At 47.9% G+C, this 18572-nt stretch overlaps 1 protein-coding gene across 6 annotated transcripts in view; it reads right to left on the bottom strand.

The window, feature by feature from the left end:
* LOC114870083 (rho GTPase-activating protein 26-like) overlaps window positions 1–18300 on the bottom strand; it is a 35043-nt gene extending 16743 nt beyond the window's left edge. For 2 of the 6 annotated variants that reach the window (XM_055514547.1, XM_055514548.1), the window contains exons 1-5: window positions 18019–18298; window positions 17659–17942; window positions 2773–2868; window positions 1780–1841; window positions 1292–1363 (exon numbers count right to left, since the gene is read on the bottom strand). In XM_055514547.1, the coding sequence (XP_055370522.1) occupies window positions 1292–1363; window positions 1780–1841; window positions 2773–2868; window positions 17659–17812 (384 nt within the window). In that variant the 5' untranslated portion in view covers window positions 17813–17942; window positions 18019–18298. Of the gene's footprint in view, window positions 1–1291; window positions 1364–1779; window positions 1842–2772; window positions 2869–17658; window positions 17943–18018 lie in introns of all 6 variants that reach the window. The other 4 variants (XR_008696637.1, XM_055514549.1, XM_029174768.3 and 1 more) reach the window with 4 other exon arrangements.
* Between the last annotated feature and the right edge of the window lie 272 nt (window positions 18301–18572).

Below are 18572 nucleotides of genomic sequence, written 5' to 3'. Positions count from 1 at the left end.
ACGCATCAGCGATGATCAACATTACTCTAAACAACAACTCTTCTGTTTAAAGTTTGCCTCAGACTATGGAAATCCCCACTGCTGGTTCTATGGCTCACCCTCACTTATAAAATCATGATGTCATGAATCTAATACATCTAAAGGATGCAGTAAGCAACATGACTTGAGCCCCTCTTCCATCACTGCCAGTAGGATTCAGTCTGCACATTCCTTCTCTTGAAGGAGGCAGCTCAGTGGTTCACATCAAGTTATTCTAACCCTCAGCCAGCAGGTGGCAATGTCCTCACAGTATGATGCTTGATCTGTTCATCATACTGAAATATTAAATTCACATAAACCTCATGCAGGACAGTAGATGAACAGGTTTTAAGTCTGCGCTTTCCCTTTCATCGTTGTACCAGTATAAAACGTCCTATAAACACGTGTTTATAAAAGGTCTTGTGTCAGACAGTGGAGTTTCAGGACCAGGTGCAAAGATGTATGAGTTCTTTTAGGGCTAAACTGGGATTAGTATTTCCACAGAGATTATGCGTTCACTCCTTAATCTGGCCTCCATGTCACCATCAAACAATGACCCGCTAAAGGAGGATGGATTATCAGAGTATTGACTCAACGCATGTTCAAGAGTGCATGTAAATATGAGCAGGGCCACTCATGGCTCATGACTGCTCAGGGTAAATGCACCATGACCTGCAGTAAGGAGATTATAAACACTGAAACATGGCGTATTCCGTAACAGAGCAGGGGATTTACCAAAAACTGCAAAGCGAAGTGCTTCTCTTTGAACCTCGAGCGATGCTTTACTTATTTTTGACACTCTAAACAAAATCGCATTTGGAGCGAGCGACTCCCTGAGCAGTCCTCCCCAGTCCTGTCCTTTAGTTCCTATGCGTCCAAAGCAATTAAACTGATCAGACGCTCAGATCCAAGATACAAAGACTAGAGAGTAAACATCCTCGGCTCTATCTGCTTCCTTGCGTTTTCTTTACTTTCGGTCCAAGGTTTTTGAAAACCTCCCGCACGCAGAAGATTTATCCTCCCTGAAGCACTAAAACAACAGCGGCTGTGCCTGAGGGAGCCCTGCTGGCCTCCAGGACCCCCCAGTAGGAAGGAGTGATTTATGGCAGGATTATTGGGTTCCTCTAATCTCCTATCCAGGTCACGCAGTGACAGGCACTTAGACACTGTAGCAGAAGAGACTCGGGCACTACCCTTGTAGAAGCACCGGGGCATCGTGTGTGTACGTGTGTACAGTAAATCTCTTATGTCACCAACGTCACCACCTCCTCACCTTAGCGGCACTGATCTGCTCCTTCCTGAAGCGCTCGAGAGGCAGAATCAGAACGTCATTGGCGTTCTCGATCTGGCAACACACACACACACACACACACACACACACACACACACACACACACACACACACACACACACACACACACACACACACACACACACACACACACACACACACGATTACTTAACATTTCAACAACAGACATGTTTCTCATACCTTGTGTTGATAAACACTAGATGTCCTTGATTATGAACATCAGGGACGTCTCAGACATTTGGCAAAGATTTTATTAATTAAAATAAACATGCCATCGCTTACAGCACAGCAATATCTGCTGGGTAATGGGCTTAGTCAGTAAAGCGACTTGAAGTCATCCAGGTGAGATCACTCAGAGCCTGAGTCATGGCCACTGGACGCTGCTTACTCATCCACGTAGAGCAAAGTTCACAAACAGCCCCCCTCCTACAACTCATTAGGTCACTCACCATCCGCGTCCTCTCGTCCTCCAGGTTCTGCAGCACTGCTGCAAACTCTTGGAGAGACTTGGCTAAAGACAGTAAAGAAAAAGACAATTAGCACAAACAGAAAATGAGGGAAAGTGGAGCCGGTGTCATTTCTCTGACCTCTGTCTAAAAGCATCACACTGGAAATGAAACCACATTTTAGCGGACTAGTTTGTGCAGCTCGCTGCTCGTTTCCCCGTGCGCTCGCAAGATGAGGCACCGCTTCATTGTTCTGGTCAGAGTTTCCACTTCGACTGCCTCTGTCCCTGGCTGACACCTCACACCCAGTCACAGCTCATTGTTTAAACAGTGGATAACAAATTAAAAACTCATGCAGGCAAATAATACAGAGGAGCTCACACTGACTCTGCTGTTGGATATTTGTTGTGTTTGAGGAAAAAATTATATTGTGTGATTTCACATTTTGCTCAAACCCTTCATCACATTATTAAAGAGGAGAATAATGGAAAAACAACACAGTTTATTCCATTTTCAAATTCTTAGCAAATAATTAGTTTTGCCTCTATGCGGTATATTTGGTTCGCATGATAAACAGTGCAGCAGCGTGGCCCAGTGTGAGCAGCAAGCTGTTCAGGAAAGATAGCTGGGGCTGGTTCAACAACACTGGGCGGGTCAGGCCAGTGAGGAGCTGCAGCCTGCACGGACAGAGCCCGGCAGCAGAGAGGGTGCGGCCATGACGGCATGCTGCACAGCGGGTCGATGGGTCAGCAGGATGCCAGCGCTGTACGCTGTACACTTCATTGTAAAAGAAATCACTTCTTTTACAGTACATTATTTATGACTAAGTTCCATTAGAGTCGATACGGAAAACAGATAAAGACTCTTTCAGATTCCTAAAGTCAAACTGGTCTTTACGTCATTGATTTGTTGCTTCCTCTCCGACTCAACGTGACCCAGGACAGGCCTCCATCCACTTACAAGCCTGCATGGAGATCCAGTTTCATATCAGCTCACCTATGCATATCTCATCATCAGTCTCGGCGTCGCCGATGCACTGGAATTTGAAGTCATTGAGAGAGTCAGCGAACTTCCTCTCGGCCGTCGACAGACCTGCGAGAAAGAAGCAGAAAGAAAAGGAGGGAGGGGGTTTTATTTTTCCAGCGAGGACAGTTTCCAGAGAACACTTTTGGCTAAAGCCATATATCTTGTTTACTGCACCTTATTCTGTGGGAGTTCTTAACGAGTTAACCACAAACTCTAAAGCACTGCTTCCACTTGAATTAGTAAAAGATCATTTGTCATCATCATGACACTACTGGTTTCATTTCTGATGGGAAGTGCGAGTGCATCCACATTCCCAATAAACCAACGTGAGGCTCAGACAGATGGACGTCTGTCGCACCACACAGGAGGCACTCGGCTCCTGGGAGGACGCACACTCGCAGCGGGTTCGGCCGGCTGTCATTTGAACTCAAGGCTGGATCGCCTCCACCGACGCTTCCTGTTGCAGGGTGGGCCAGCACCAGCCACCTACACACGAATGGTGTGACAGGGGAGTGCTGGAAGGAGGATACGTCGGAAAGGGTTCGAACACAACACGCGATAACCAGGACAGTGAGGCATTAACAGGGTTTAGGAAAATAAAGATGAAAGCATCAATACTGGGGCTTTCTATTACTTCTTTAGCTTCAAAAAGATAAAAATAAAGACCGATAGTCTGTCACAGGCTGAACAAAAGCAGAGTTTTGTAAACAATGCATGAAATGTAATAAAATCCAGACAAGGATTCAGTAAAAAGGAAGGCAGATCAATAGTTTCATGGAAAGACAGATGGGAGTCAGGAAAAGGACAGCGAGCATAGAAGCAGACAGACAGACAGACAGACAGACAGTCCCTCCTCCATGCACACCTCTGTGTGTGTGTGTGTGTGTGTGTGTGTGTGTGTGTGTGTGTGTGTGTGTGTGTGTGTGTGTGTGTGTGTGTGTGTGCGCGCGCGCGCTGTAGTTCGCCAGTGAAGGAATCCAACACAGGCTGCTGGGTGGATGTTCTGCCAGAACACACTCACACAAACACACTCTCACTCACTCTCTCTCTCATGATCGACTCACAAAAACACTGCTGCGCGTCAGTGAACAGCGAGTCACAACGGCTCCGGAGCAGCGAAATAACACTGGACCAAAACGCAGCCACACTGTGAGCTTGAAGGATAAACTGTGGTTTCAAAGCTGTACGTTCATGTAGCTCATTACCGCTAACACTCAGAAATACATGAAAACAAAAGGTGTAATAAGTGTGTGAGCTGGACTCCTGCCCACTGAGGCAGCTCATTGTCCAGTAGGAGTAAAGGCCACAGGATTTAAAGGATGCATTGGTAAAACAGGCTGCTTCTGCAACAGGACATGAATAATTCAGAGAAATATGGAAAAGTCATTACAACAAATTTCTACCAGAGCTGAATTGTCACATTAGGATTGTGCTACTGCCTCTAGTGTACAACAACGCCGTCCGTGTGTAGATTTGTTTCCTACTCAATCTTAATGTGATTTGTTGCAATGATATTATTAGAAGTTTATAAAATGAACGTTTGTTTTTTACCTGCAAACCGATGCAGTGTGTGGAAACTATCGTGACACTGTTGTTTGTCAGTTGTACAAGAGCGCCGCTAATGAAACAATAACAAATTCTTGAATTTGATGTTGTGTTTACGTAACACAGCAAACTATTTCACTGTTTGTCTCCACGTTGGAGCCCTGACAACCGAAGTACGACCGCTCTGCTCTGGAAACAATGACTTTAGGGTGTTCCATTCAGAACTGGACTCAACACAGAATCACAACTGTGTGCGTTTGTTTAGCTTACTCAGCCTCAGCGCATGTCTCCCTGTACAGTTTGGCAAACGCAACGATGAGGTCACGTGTTTTCTGGCTTGTATGTGAAAATACATCATATGCATCACATCGCGCCTAATACCATGTACTGAAGACATGCTGGCAAAAGCAACGCGCATGAATATTACACACTCGCATCCAGATTTGTATAAACACACTGACACACCAGCGCAAAGCAGTTTTCAAATCAGAACCACATTGTTGGACACAAATCAATTACACAAAGTCCTCTCTAAGACTCGTTCTGCAGTAACAGTGAGTGAGATGCAGCAGCATCCTTAAAATAAAGCGCAGACGTGCAGCTCGAAGGAGAACACGCGGCGCTGATGCTCTGCTGTCATCGCTGGTAACTACTTGAGTATGTGTGCATGTGTAAGTGTGGAGGCAGGAAGGCGCGAAGGCTAAAAATAAGTCACCCCGCTGACACAGGCCTCTGTCCCCTTCTCTCCGCTCTCACACCATCCAGTGGAAACACAAACACATGGGTAGTGCCTATCCAAATGATATTATAATTATTTATTAAAAGATAGACTCACTAAATGACCATGAAGGTCTTACTGTTATAATCACTGGAGTACTTGCAAGTTAACTATTATGATCTGACGACTGTAGGAACATTTGTTTGAAGGGAAATCTCTCCATGATGTGCATCAGGCCCAGAGAACAATTCAGCAATGACATTTGAAGGACAGGAGCCTGGAAACTGCTGGAATGAGGCGTCCTGCCCCACAACACAGTAAACTACACACAAGGAATCTATAATGACCCACAAGCATCCAGCAGCACAGCACAACGGCCCGTTATGAGTACTAACGCGCACACATGCGCGGTTCAAGAACGAGGCTGTGCGATATCAACAGGATATCCAGCAAAGCGTGGACTGTACAGTAGCTTTGTTCCCCAGGCATGTGAACAGAATCCCTATTCATCAAGTGGGACAAACACTCACACACACATAAACACACACACACACAAAGACGGAGCTCAGTCTCCTCATTTAATTCTTTACATGACCTACCAGTCAAGCAGCAAGAATTTGTGGACTCAGGAGGCCGACAGATACTGTAATAGGCTCCAGAGTTAACTTTCCCTTTGCTAAATGTGCTTGTTTACTGGGACGTCAAAACAGTCTTTTAAAGAAAAGAGCCTAAAACTTTTCAATTCAAAATTTTAATTAGATAAGAAACGATTTAGGAAAATACATAAATAAAACAGCCAATGAAAGTGAACATCATCAAACAATGGGCATGAGCCCACAGTGCACGTCTTCGCTTTCCTGTCGAACAGAGCACAAGGTCAGTATGACATTTAGTGGAGGCGAAACACTGGTCACAGCAGGGGGGAGTGAAAAGCCAAGGAAGAGGAGATGGCTGCTTTCAAGCGTTGCCATGGCGAGTGCAAGATGGGTGGAAGCGGGGCTCAAAGGTCACCCTTCGTCTGTTCATTCTGCTTAGTCAGCTTTATGGGAGGAGGAGGAGGCCAGTGCACGACAACAGAGAGCATCCACCTCATGGGAAATGGAGGTAAAACTGATCAAACTCAGTGTTTCGCTATGGCCTAATCTGGATGAATGGAGGAGACGTATTTAAGCACGTCAAGCGTGCACAGCGGCCGTTTCAGAAAGACACACCCGTGCACGTGCACGTGCACACACACTGTTTCTACAGATCTATCAGTCAATCGCTAATTGCAGCCAGTTGTATAAATAACCCTACTGCTGGTTTAACGGCAGACCAGGGGTCAGTCACAGAGAACCCCCCTTTAAGGCCCCAACGCCAGCCAGTGTCTGTCATTTTAAAACATCCGTTTAAGCACAGAACGCAATGAAGAAGGAAATGAGGTAATCGCAAAGCTACAATTTACCACTTAAGTGTGACACGGATTCAAAATGTCTCTCTGCTTTTTAGTCAGTCAATAAAACTGCCTTCACCACTGTATGATTTTTAATGTGTATGTGTGATAAGGCTTAAAAAAATGTCTTCTCTAAAAAACAGTTGTGTTAAATTGTGCAAGACAGGAGTTTTTACATTTACTGTCACAATGACGAGCACCTAAAGCTTTGTGTGTTTGCCAACAGCTCGGGCCAGTAAGAGGAACACACACACACACACACACACACACACACACACACACACACACACACACACACACACACACACACACATACACACACACACACACACACACACACACACACACACACACACACTTCCAAAGGCATGGGCCAAAGGCAGGCAGACATAGGCCTACACATGACACAGCATTGGTGCTGACAATGGGAGCGCGCGCACACACACACAAACACACACACATGACACACTACCTCTGCTGACCTCAGCAGATGGCTTTCACCACATCTGAATGTGTCAAACTGTCCACAGAAATGATCAGATATCGAAAACTGAAGCCCTGTTCAGTTAGTCACGTTCTGCTGCCTTGTTGATCAGAGCGAAGCGGTGTTCAGAAGCCAAAAGAAAAATAAAAAACAATGACAATACAATAAAATACAATACAATGATGACTAAAATAAACAGAGTTCAATGGAGAATGGTGGAAAAGAAGAGATGGGACTTTTATCTGAAGCTACTGTTTTCTAGTTGAAAACACAAACCAATGCCCGTTAAATGAACAGAAACTAAAAAGGTCAACAGTCTTTTTAATGGTTGTTGTTGCAGCACATCTCACCATTCACTCCCAAACAATGAAACATGAAGCTTCCAAACATTTCCAGTGTGTCCAGACAACCTTCTATTACAGAGCCTACAATCAAGTGTAATAGTTGGAAATTATCAGTGTAGATCTTCTCTCCAAGTGATAAACGTCATCCATCACTGAGGCCTTAACATTTTCCCTCGCCGCGTCCCGGGCCCATAGTTATGGTCTCCTAGCAACAGGCACAAAGCAGGCGGCGGCCGGCACAAAGAGCAGGAGGCTCACTTTCCTGCTTCCAGCCTCTCGTGCAGCATTTCAGACTCTCGGCGTTCGCTTTCTGAACGCGTCCGACCTGCGCCGCGCTCTTATTTTGGCGCTGCCACGCCTGTTGCTGACACAGCGTGCGCAGACAAACCGGGAGGTTTTCCTCTCTGCTTTTTAGAGAGCTCCTGCGGGGTGAAATCATCGCGCGCGCTGGAAAAATCCACAGCAGGAATGTGGGGCTCTCGCTTGGAAGCCAGCGGTGCCCAGAACCTTGTAATTCTAAGGAAACACCACGTTTTCATGCGCTTTTATAACATTCCTGCGAGGTGAGAACACAGATGCCACAAGTATTTGTGTCACCAGTTTCTTTGCTTTAGGGCTCCATTCATGTTGCTGAAGTAACGGAGCCTTTGACTTTTAATTATTTACAGTTCAAATATTTGAGTTGAGCAACTACAGCATATCATGTGATTTCTGTGCAGCGTGTGCCTCACCTCTCGCCACACGGAGACTGGCTCCAGGATCCTGGTTTGGATGGAGGAAAAGTAAAGCAGCTCTTTGCCGATTCCAAAATGACTTGAGTTTTTTTTTCTACAAATACTGACCCATTCTCCGCTGAACAAATTGTCTCTTAGCATCGCTGATGTCAGAAACATGACCTAGTCCACGCTTTCCCCAAACAGGAAATGTACCAGAAAGTGACTTTCCCTTCAGAGATCTGCCCATCTGCACACACACACACACACACACACACACACACACACACACACACACACACACACACACACACACACACACACACACACACACACACACACACACACACACACAGCCCTCTCCTAAACAAGGTGAGGGACATAAGAATGATGACAGCGTGGGCCCAGGCTCTCAGCTGCCTGGAGACCGTGTTGTCCCACTTGAGGTCATCGCCATTACACGACTAAATGCCATTCCAACACAAACAGTGGAAAAACACAGTTCTTCTTTATCATTATGTCAAGAGGTTTGGAATGATTCATATTAAAGCAACTTCGCTGGGACAGCTTTGTTCACACATTGTTTCCATTTGCTTTGCCCAAAACCTATTGCATATAACACATAATAATAATATAATACTCAAGGCTGACGGTTACTTGGCCTGTAGTGGAATAGTATTACACAAAAAGAAAAGCTGCTTAAACCACTAAAAGCCATTTCCCCCCTTGAACTGTAAGAGATCTAAGCTGCAGTCAAGACTATAAAGTCCCGTTTGGCACGTGATGGATCAGAACAGCATGGCAGGAGAGTGGTGACAGGAGAAAGAGAAAAGAGGGTGGAGACCACACTAACCAGATTAGTGCCAGTCTCCAAATAGCCTTTGTCCACTTCCTCCCCTACGGCCAACACAAGCCTGGTTTCTGTTCCAGCAACCTGAAGCAAAACACGAGTCCCGGCCGGACTGGGGCACCAATGAAATGGCTGTTTATGGCTGAAGCTGTTCTATGCAGATGACCAAGGCCAGACGAAGTCATCTAAGCAGCTGATGAAGAGCAGACTCGAAGGTGAGTGGTGAAATAAGTCTCTAAGCTAAATGACAAGCTCTACACAAGTGGAACTTACTCCAGTGGTAATAACTGCATGTCAGGCTTGAATGACAGCCTCACCTACAGAACGACTGGATGCAGAAGCAGCTTCCGGTGCCAGAGATTTGCCGTTCATAGAAGGGAGCAGCTCCAAGCACAGACACTAACCAGGAAACTCATTAGCAGCGTAACTGGATTGGCAGAAATCCTCCATGACCTCATTCTATCGGCTCTTATGAGACAGAGAGTGCAAGTGACTCCAGGAGCCGGCGGAGAAAGTTATAATAAAGCGGAATGATGCAGCACCGTGAGGAAGAGCGGTGCTTTTGATTTCATACAGAGTTTTCAAATGCAGCCACTCTGGCAGATGAGCGAGTGGAAGTGATTGGCAAGCGACAAAGCCTTGTAAATTGTGATAATTGGTAGTGAACCGAGGTATTTACACTGTGGCCTGCGGGCATTAAATTACAATATGCTGATCTGAAACCTGCTTTAATGGACCATGTGGAAAGAAAGAAAGCCTCAGCTCATGCCAAGAAAATGTACTCTTCCAAAGGCAGCGATCCATGTTTTATGTTCACATATACTTTTAAATATTTAATATCAATCACTATAGGAAGCAAAACAGAGCCAATAATAGCAGCAACCTGTAACCTGCAGCATTCGGCAGGACAAGTCTTCCCAGGTTCATAGTGGCCACACTCCATAGCTCTAGAAGTCTGAAACAGGAAGAGCCAAACAAGAACAGGAAGAGGAAGTTGGTTCCCAGCAAGTTTTCCAGAGACACAGAACCCACATGCCACATAGAAAACATGGAACATTCTGCTTGATTAGAACACTGGCGCTCGCTCATTGACTGTACGGCGTCCTTTTCTGACCACATTTCCAAGGACCAGTCATCCTCTGGACACACACACACACACACACACACACACACACACACACACACACACACACACACACACACACACAATAATCTGTGCGCCTCCTCATCACACCTCGCCACCTTCTAGGTGGCAGTGACAGTGGTGAATTTAATAAATCCAAGGCCAGGGAAAAAAAAAAAAAAAAAAAAAAAGGTCTTACGTCCACTGCCTCCAGATACAGAAATATGCCTTTGAATTAATTTCTCCTTTGGCTGCAGGACCAAACCCCAAACCCGCTTCCATGGACTCCCCGACCACAGCCAACGCAGCCCCAAGCTGTGATCTCCTCTCCCCCCAGTAAAGGCCCGTTTGCTCCCTTTCCACCATGACATCAACAGGTTATCAGGGCAATACTTCAGAAAAAAGCAACTCGTAGCTTCATGTGCACATTTGCTCGTATGCAAAGCTCTCGTGCATGTGGTGACTGTAGCTGCAGGGCAGACGCATGGCGCGTGTGTGTCTTTGTGCGCATATGTTCATGCTGCGGTGGAGAAGCATGCATGTGTAAGCAAGCTGTCCCCGACACCTGCTCCAGCCGGGGGGAAGCTGCTGGAACAGGCAAAGGCCGCGGCCCAACGAAGCAACATCAACGCGTTGGTGTGGAAGAATCATGCAAATGTTTGCAAAAATATGTTAGAGTCATTAAAATACACATGTCTTTACTGTTCTCTCACCCCAATCATTTGAGGCAGACAACTATACTTACATAATACAGTCAGCTTTAATTATAAATGAAAGCAGTACTGATAAGTTAGTCACATACATCTAATTTAAAATAGAGTCTACAGAAGCAAACTAGAGGTAGTCCTGAACATACACTTTATTAATATCCACCACACTTCTCATTTTCTACTGTTCTATTGCACAAATAGCACAGATAAAGTGCGAGCGAGTCTCTGTGTCAGACTTTTATTTCAGCCCGTTCGCTCGCTCTCTCTCTCTCTCTTCTGTCAGGATGCATCCCAGCAGCCCCCGGGCCGAGCGGCTGATTGGCTGCTGCTCGCTGGTCAGTCCAAGTTCATCCTCCGAGGCCCGCGTGGAGCGGCGACACGAGACACGCGGGAGAAGATCGGTCTCGTTTTGCCTTTTCGACCTTCAGATGTCGCGTGGTTGAGAGCAACTCAACACAAAGTGCTCCGATCTGCAAGTCCGATGAAATCTAGCACTGCACAAACTGTACCCGATTAGTCACACGCTGAAGCCTGGCCTCCAACACGTTCCACTAAGCGTCATCCCATCACCTCCACTAACACTTGGCAGTGCTTGTGATCACAATCTTTCATAAAAGGTCTCACACAGAGATGGAAAACCAGTCAGTCCAAGTCTGCAAGAGTCGATCTGATCAGAACATGAGGAGACACTTCGTCTGTGTTAATGTGTTCAGTACAAAGTACATTTGCTATCATTCTCCACAGACGGACGCCATAAATCCCTGCCCCCCCAAATGTAATCCTCTCCCACCGACACCCCAGCGCCCCAGTTTTCTACCATAATCTTGGTTTACCCTTAGAATATGTCCACAATCGGATCTTGACAAATGTGACCAGATTAAAAATAAAAAGGAAAAAAAAGTATGTCGAAAGCTGGAGCAGAACAACAATTAAATGTAAATTAAATAAAATCTTCTAGACCCACAAATGATTTCCAGCCCCCAGAGCAAAACCACAGCTAAACGCGGCGTGATCCACAACAAAGAGCCCAGACAGATGAAAACAGCAGCTACTAGATTACCCCCACTAAGCCAGAGTTGGCTGGTTAGAAACTAAGAGGCTCCGCCCTCTGAGCCGTCGCTGGGCGCTGGATGCACATCAAATGTGTGAGGCTGCGATAAAGAGCAGCACGGAGGCAGTAGTAACCTGGGGATTAAACCTGCTTAGCGGGGGGTTATTCTGGGAGCAGAGCGGATGGGAGCTAAATGCAGACATGACACGGAAAACACACACACGCTTCCATGTCTTCCATGCCAGCGGGCTGCGGTTTGTTTGGGTTGGCTCTGGGAGGAGACGAGTCCTCTCAGCCCACCCTGCACGTGCTCCGTCCTTCACTTCCACGGGAGCACGGCGACACCGGTGCAGCCTTACAATAGAAGCAGAACGCATCAATACCGGGGAGGAGGAGTGGTGCAATGACATAATGCATTCAATTATAGCACAACATTCAGTGCGTATTAGGCTGTGACTGGGAGGCTGCCCAGTCAACCAGCTGGGAAACGCTACATGCTGGATGTTTGACAGCAGAACGCTTCCTTCCCCAACAAACACTGAAGCTCCAGCTCCAGAGACAGACGTGGAGGATCTAAGGCCGACGCTCATCTGCTCAAAAAGATGGAAAACCAAAAGGTTATTTGGAGCCGATAAACAACTTCATGATCTCTGGAACCAAATGGGTCGTGAGCTGCTCTAATTGCCTGCTCTGCTGACTCTCCACTAAGAGAAGCACGCCTCAGCTCCGGTCACTGCTTTGTGCTCAATAATTCAGAGCATCTGTTCCTCTTGGAGACCTCTTTTGAATTGAACCCCGACTCCATTTCCCGCAGAGTTTAATGTGGTGCAGCATTAGATGGATGGGAGATTTACTAGACTGGATGGTTGCTTTTCAATCTGCATGTCTGAAACAGAGAGACAATCTAGCGCGTGTTCGTTTTCTGAAATACAGGATTACACAAGCCCACTGTTTGCTTCAGTATGATCTCACCACCACCACGGTTTGCTCATGTCTCATTGTTATAGGAATAACACAACCGCTGTCAAGACGCTGTGTAAGGCCCAGTCGGGCAGAGCTCCTACGTGTGCTGTGGTAGGAAATGAAACAATGAGACCCATGGAGGAGGTTCGAGCCTCCTGCGCGTCATTTAACACACGCTGCCTCCGCCTCCTGCCATCGTATGTCCAACTCAGGCCGAGTCAGGTCTCTCTGCAAGCACTTATCCCATTTCAATAACACAGTGCAGACTTCAGACAAGGAAGCAGGATGGGACAGAGAATTGAGGGCAACACACAGTTATGTCAGGCTGACAAAAGGAAATAATGAAGGACAGAAGGCTGGGAAAAAGAAGCCTGAAGAAGGGCAAGGCAAATGTGTTTATCATTAAATATGAGCAGACAGAAGGAAAGAGGAAGAGGGAAGCGGATGGAGGAGGAGAAGGGGAACGCAGAGTCATTGTTCTGGAAGGTCACCTGTCTCACAATATAAACCTCAAGGACTGACTCAGCATTCACTGCTTGTTTAAAATACCCCAATAGCATTTAGAGTGTGATTAGGAGCCTCGTCAAGGTCAAGAGTGGGATGCTGACCAGGACTGGACTTTCCTTAAAACATGTTTGGGCCTCTGAGCCTTCAAAGCTCCTCCCTGTGTTGTTCACCTTGAATCTGAGGCCTGTTTTCACGGGACGTCCTTCAAATAGATGAAAGCAACACTAGCGCGCCGGCTTTGAACGTGTAACGCCGGCTCTGACTCACCTCAGGAGCTTTCTGCTGGAATGAAAATAGTTATTTTATGAACAACATGTGTGAGCATGCAGGTGTATGTGAGCGTGGGAGAGCATGGCAGTGTGGGTGTGTGTCTCTGCCTGCTTTAAGCCACGCTTCAGACTAAATCACCTACTTTTTCCTTTCTAAGGTTTCGGGATAGTCCTGCTGAATACAACACCTGTTGCAAGTCTGGGCAGCGACGTCTACCGCGGCCTCAGGTTTCCTGTGGGGTAGCGATCCACAGCCACACCTTTCTCCACTGCGGGCTGAGAATTTCAACTTCATTCTCAGTCTTGCACTTGGGACTGACAGCTCAATGCTGCAAATCTGTGCAGTAAGTTATGACCCGGAGCTGGAGATTCATTTCTAAGAAGTTCAGCCCGTCTTCCTTTAACATTTCTCTTTCCTGTGGGGCAGCGAACGAACACGCTAAACCACTTCAACCGCATCAGGCCCCGGAGCTTCCTGTTTGTATGTCCTTGGCATTGTTGCACTCAAGTCATTCAGGTCTTGTGATACTTTATACACAGTAACAGCTTCCAGGCGCAATTGAAACTGTGAGACGGAGTCAGACAGTATGGACTCAAACGCAGGCAGTCAAATCTTTACAGGGGGCATTTGGTCCATAAAATTGTGGTGGTTTTGTAATAAATCTCCACAGTGAAACGCAAACTAGGCATTAAACTTTAATCTTCCTTGTGACACCTCGTGCAGGAGGACGAGGAATCAGCTAAAGTAACTCACCCCCGTTCTGAAGTTCCAATTAAGCAATTTGCTGCCGTCACCGTCAGGAGGAGAGAACTATAAGAGGCTGCGAAAAGCACAGCTGCTGGTTTATGGGCCGACAGCAGCGATCAGGTAGGGGTGTACAGCGCGAAAGAGCATTCCTCTGGGTTCATTCCTCTTTTTATCATCTTAGGAGCGCAGTAAAATGATCACATTAATGGGCTCTCAGCCCTCACTCCCAGAGGAATATGATATATCATAATATGCCACGACTGCTGCATTGTTAACAAGTGCACCTTTAAGACTGGACTAACGCTAGAGGTCTCAAACAAGCTCACGACTCGTTGGCTGCGATGCTTGACCACAGCTGAAGGTGACGCAGCGATTCTGTGGAAGAGCGAGGGATTTCTGGGTACGAGTGCCGTGTGTGCGAGTTCCACTTCCTGTTTCACAGCTTCTTACACACAACCGCTCAGAATTCAGGTGCGGCTCAAGTGCATTTTTAACTTTGTCATGAGACACACGTGTGGTCGGTTCCTCTTTCCAGTCCTCCGTTGACACATCGTTTCTACCTCATGCTAAGCGATCCCTCCCAAAGCGTTGCATGTGTGAACACGAACTCGTTTGAAAGCCGCAGTGGCAGCAGACAAAAGGAAAACGTGTCAACGTGAAACATCCCCATGCAGTCGCATCAGCGAGGTCTGCCCTGTAATACAACACTGTATTATTGGTGTGCACTGTAAGCGAATAGGTCCCTGAGCTTAAATATTTAGCAGCCTCAGTCCAGCTGGAGTCCTCAAACACGCCGCTAACGAGGTGAAGCAGCACGTCAGGTTGCAGTCTCACCAATTAAGCAAATTTCAATTTATCGACCTTCAAGAACTCAACAGACTTTGAATGAGCATAATAGCTGATGCACTGGCCAGATGTTCCTAATGAATGCAGCCTGTTGATGTCTGGTTTCTGCCAAGAAGTCCACATGTGCCACACGCACCGTGTGACAAGCTAACGCCTGAACAAGGGCTCCATCAAAAGCTGGTGTTCTGTGAACAGAATAAAAGCACAGAGTGACTTTTATCGTCTCATTCAAAGCGAGCGGATAATGGAAAACACTCAGCAGTTATGCTGCAGGTCTGCACACTTCAAAAACTTATGGATGTAAGAAGAAAAAACATCATCATAAAGATAGAGAGGAACAAAGGTTTCCCCTTCTAATCCAGCGTGGTGCTGCGAGGCAGCTCCTGACAAAAGGGAGCCAATAACAGCACAGAGCCGCGCCGAGTCGTGCCCTAATTTCCTTCTCCTCCACGTCTACGCCACAGGAGGAAGACCCCCAACCCCCACTGCACTGCTGCAGGGACGACACGGGAGCGCGCTGGTGAAACCACGCAGCCTCCTCTTCGTCCCCACGCAGCGCATGCACGGGAGCTCCCTCAGACCGTCGCCATCCTCCGCTCCCCGACGTCTCCACAGGCCGCGAAAACAAGGCCGAGCAGCTTTAAAGCACCCCCACCTCGTCTCTGTCTCCTTTCTTTTGCCCCTCGGCACACACTCTGCTCTCGCCCTGAACCTTTCATAGCGGAGCCATAATAGAGGATTAGCTACGGTGCACTGTGCATTTGTGTGTGTCATCCATCAGCGCCGCTGACAGCCCAGCCGCTCAATGACAGCTATTACCCTCATGCTAAAAGCAAAGACAGGAGGAGGGATGCGTCGCAGCAGCCCGTCGTCCGTCGGAGGAAATTCCCACCTCTCGTCACGATCCTCAGTTTGCCAGAAGCTTGTTTGTGTGTGTGTGTGTGTGTGGCTCAAAGTTCAAGTAGAAGTCAGGGATGGCACACGAGGCCATTATCAGACTGGGCTGCTCTGGAACCAGTAACAGGCTACAGACAATGAGGAACACATGTCTGGAGAGTGAACACATTCCTTACATATACATGTACATATACACACATACGTTCACGTTAGTTTAGAACGCGTTTAAGAGTCAAAGCGTCGGCCGGTTCCCTAAAAAAGGGCCTGCGGTCAAAGCTGCGAGTCAATAGAAAAGCCTTGCACATTTCCTTGCTTCCGTCCTGCCGTCACGTCAACGCTCCATCTGGTTCCAGGTCAGGGTCCAGACGCCATCAGCCTGCCGTTCACGGTGCACGCAGGGTTCAGCGGGCGCCGCCGCTGCTCGTTTGAGTCCCAGCTCAGCCCTGATGTCAACGCACACATTCACACAGACAACCGGCCAGCTGCATTTCCTCATATGTCGTTCTTCAGGCCTCCTGAAATCCCGATTTAATGGTTGAGGCAAACGGCCGGGTCCGACTGCCAGACGACTCCGAGGCTGAAACATTCCCATCGCCAGGAAGCGGACAATGACCTCACTGAGAAAAACCTGACAGCTGAGCCTCGGGACTCACAACAGGCACCAGAGAACGCATGGTTCCAGCCACGCAGTCAGTACAACAAGACGCACGTGAGCCGTCGTCCTGGACTTTCACAGGAGCGAGAGGTGTGCGTTGAGACGCAGCAGCTGCGCAGACACTGGGAATCCCTGTGCGTTGTCTGCAGAGTCACGGGCTCAGAGTCAGAACCAGCCAACGGCGGTGAAACGGGTCGCGCCGCTCGACTTCTAGACCACATCAATGCACAAAGGCGGTCTTATCTTTGCGGCTCGTCAGCTGACGGAGTTTGTGTTTTCAAACAGTACAGGCGATAACGCGGGGTGGAACGTTCACGTGAGCCGACATGCTGGTGCCCCGGACTTTCCAGGATTCGCACCATCATGAGCATTGGAATCAACTGATTCGCTCCCATAATGCATTGCACATCATATGTAGAGTTGCCGTGCGCATGCAAACAGACAGCAGCTACTGAATGTAAAGTATGATTTCCAGAAATGTGTGTTTGATGTGCTCTGTCACATAATAGTGAACTAAACTATTTCCTTATTACGCTTTGCCAGGAAATAAAAATCTGGCTGTGGCTTCATACATTATGTTGTCTTAGAATTTGTGAAGCCAGTTCAGACGCACAAGCCCAGCTGAGATTCTTTCCTAAAAACCCAAAGCCAAAACAAAACAATTCTGATTTCCATGCCGAACCCGGACCTTCCATTAAGAAGTGGGTCAGGCAGCGCTTCATGAAGCACCCAGTGTCTCCCGCCATGTTTTCATTAATAAACTGCTTGCATTAAAAGGGGACAACGCAAGATGCTTCCCCTGAACGCCTCATGATGTAAGAGCAACACTTCCTACAGTACAGATGCTCACACACCAACAGCGCCGCTTGTCCGAGTGATGCCAAAGTCAAGCAGACAAACCCAGAGGCGTCTCAGCTCGGTCTCATCCTGCCAGAACGCGTTTGTGTTGATGAGGACCCCCCCCCCCCCCCCCCCCCATCCTCATCCCCTCCATCACTTACTTTTCAGCGCCTGGATCAGCGCCTTGCCGTCTTTGATCAGCTCCTTGATGAACTTGTTGGTCTTGTCCAGCTCCAGCTCGTGCGACTTGAGCCGCTCCCTGAAGTGCGGGCTGTCCAGGTAGCAGTCGCTGAACTCCAGGGCGGGGAGACCCATCTTAGTCCGGACGGACCAGCACCGGCACCGGCACCGGCCTCGAGGCAACCTGCACCCGGCTACAGGCGTCAGACAGGAGGGGGAGGAGCCTGACCCACCGCTGCTGATAATATTACTACCGGAGCTGCTGCTTGAATGATGGAAAATCCAATTAGAACGTGTAAACAACAGGGCGGAGGTGCGGCTGCGTGTGAGTGACCTCTTACTTCCTTGTGAGACGCAGCCGGACTGAATAAAATCACCCGAGCCGAGTTAAAAGCCCAAATGTCCACTTGCTCGGGGGAACCGGTGCTGCGTTGCTCTCCAGCCACTCATTCTGGACCCGGACCAGATCAGGCGGGGGGCGCGGAGGGAGGGAAGCGGGCCGAAAATCGCCAAACTACGCGGCGTCCTCGTAAACGCGACTCTTCCCAGGGCGGTATTTTAAACGCGCTGCTCGCTCCTCAATCCCGCTCAGCGCAGCGCCGCAGCCCCTAATCAACCTACCCCGGCGCGGATAAGCCGTGATTGACGTCTCTTTTAGCCAATGACGTCAACGGGTAGGAGCGCTGTCGGTACGAGGTGGGCGGGCGTGCGCTGGGCAACGCCAGAGCTGAATAAAAAACAGGAGGGTTCACTCTGGTCAGGTTCGTGGACACGTTGCGATGAAGAGTTTGAGTTTAAATCACGCATCCCGTATTTATTCAGTGTTGCATTCAAGTACACAAGTGTCATGGGTAATTAGTATATTTTATACTTCACATCATAATTTTACTCATAA

The sequence above is a fragment of the Betta splendens genome, chromosome 14 (genome assembly GCF_900634795.4).
Source record: "Betta splendens chromosome 14, fBetSpl5.4, whole genome shotgun sequence".
In the NCBI taxonomy this organism is placed as follows: domain Eukaryota; kingdom Metazoa; phylum Chordata; class Actinopteri; order Anabantiformes; family Osphronemidae; genus Betta; species Betta splendens.
This window is presented reverse-complemented; position numbering and strand designations above follow the sequence as displayed.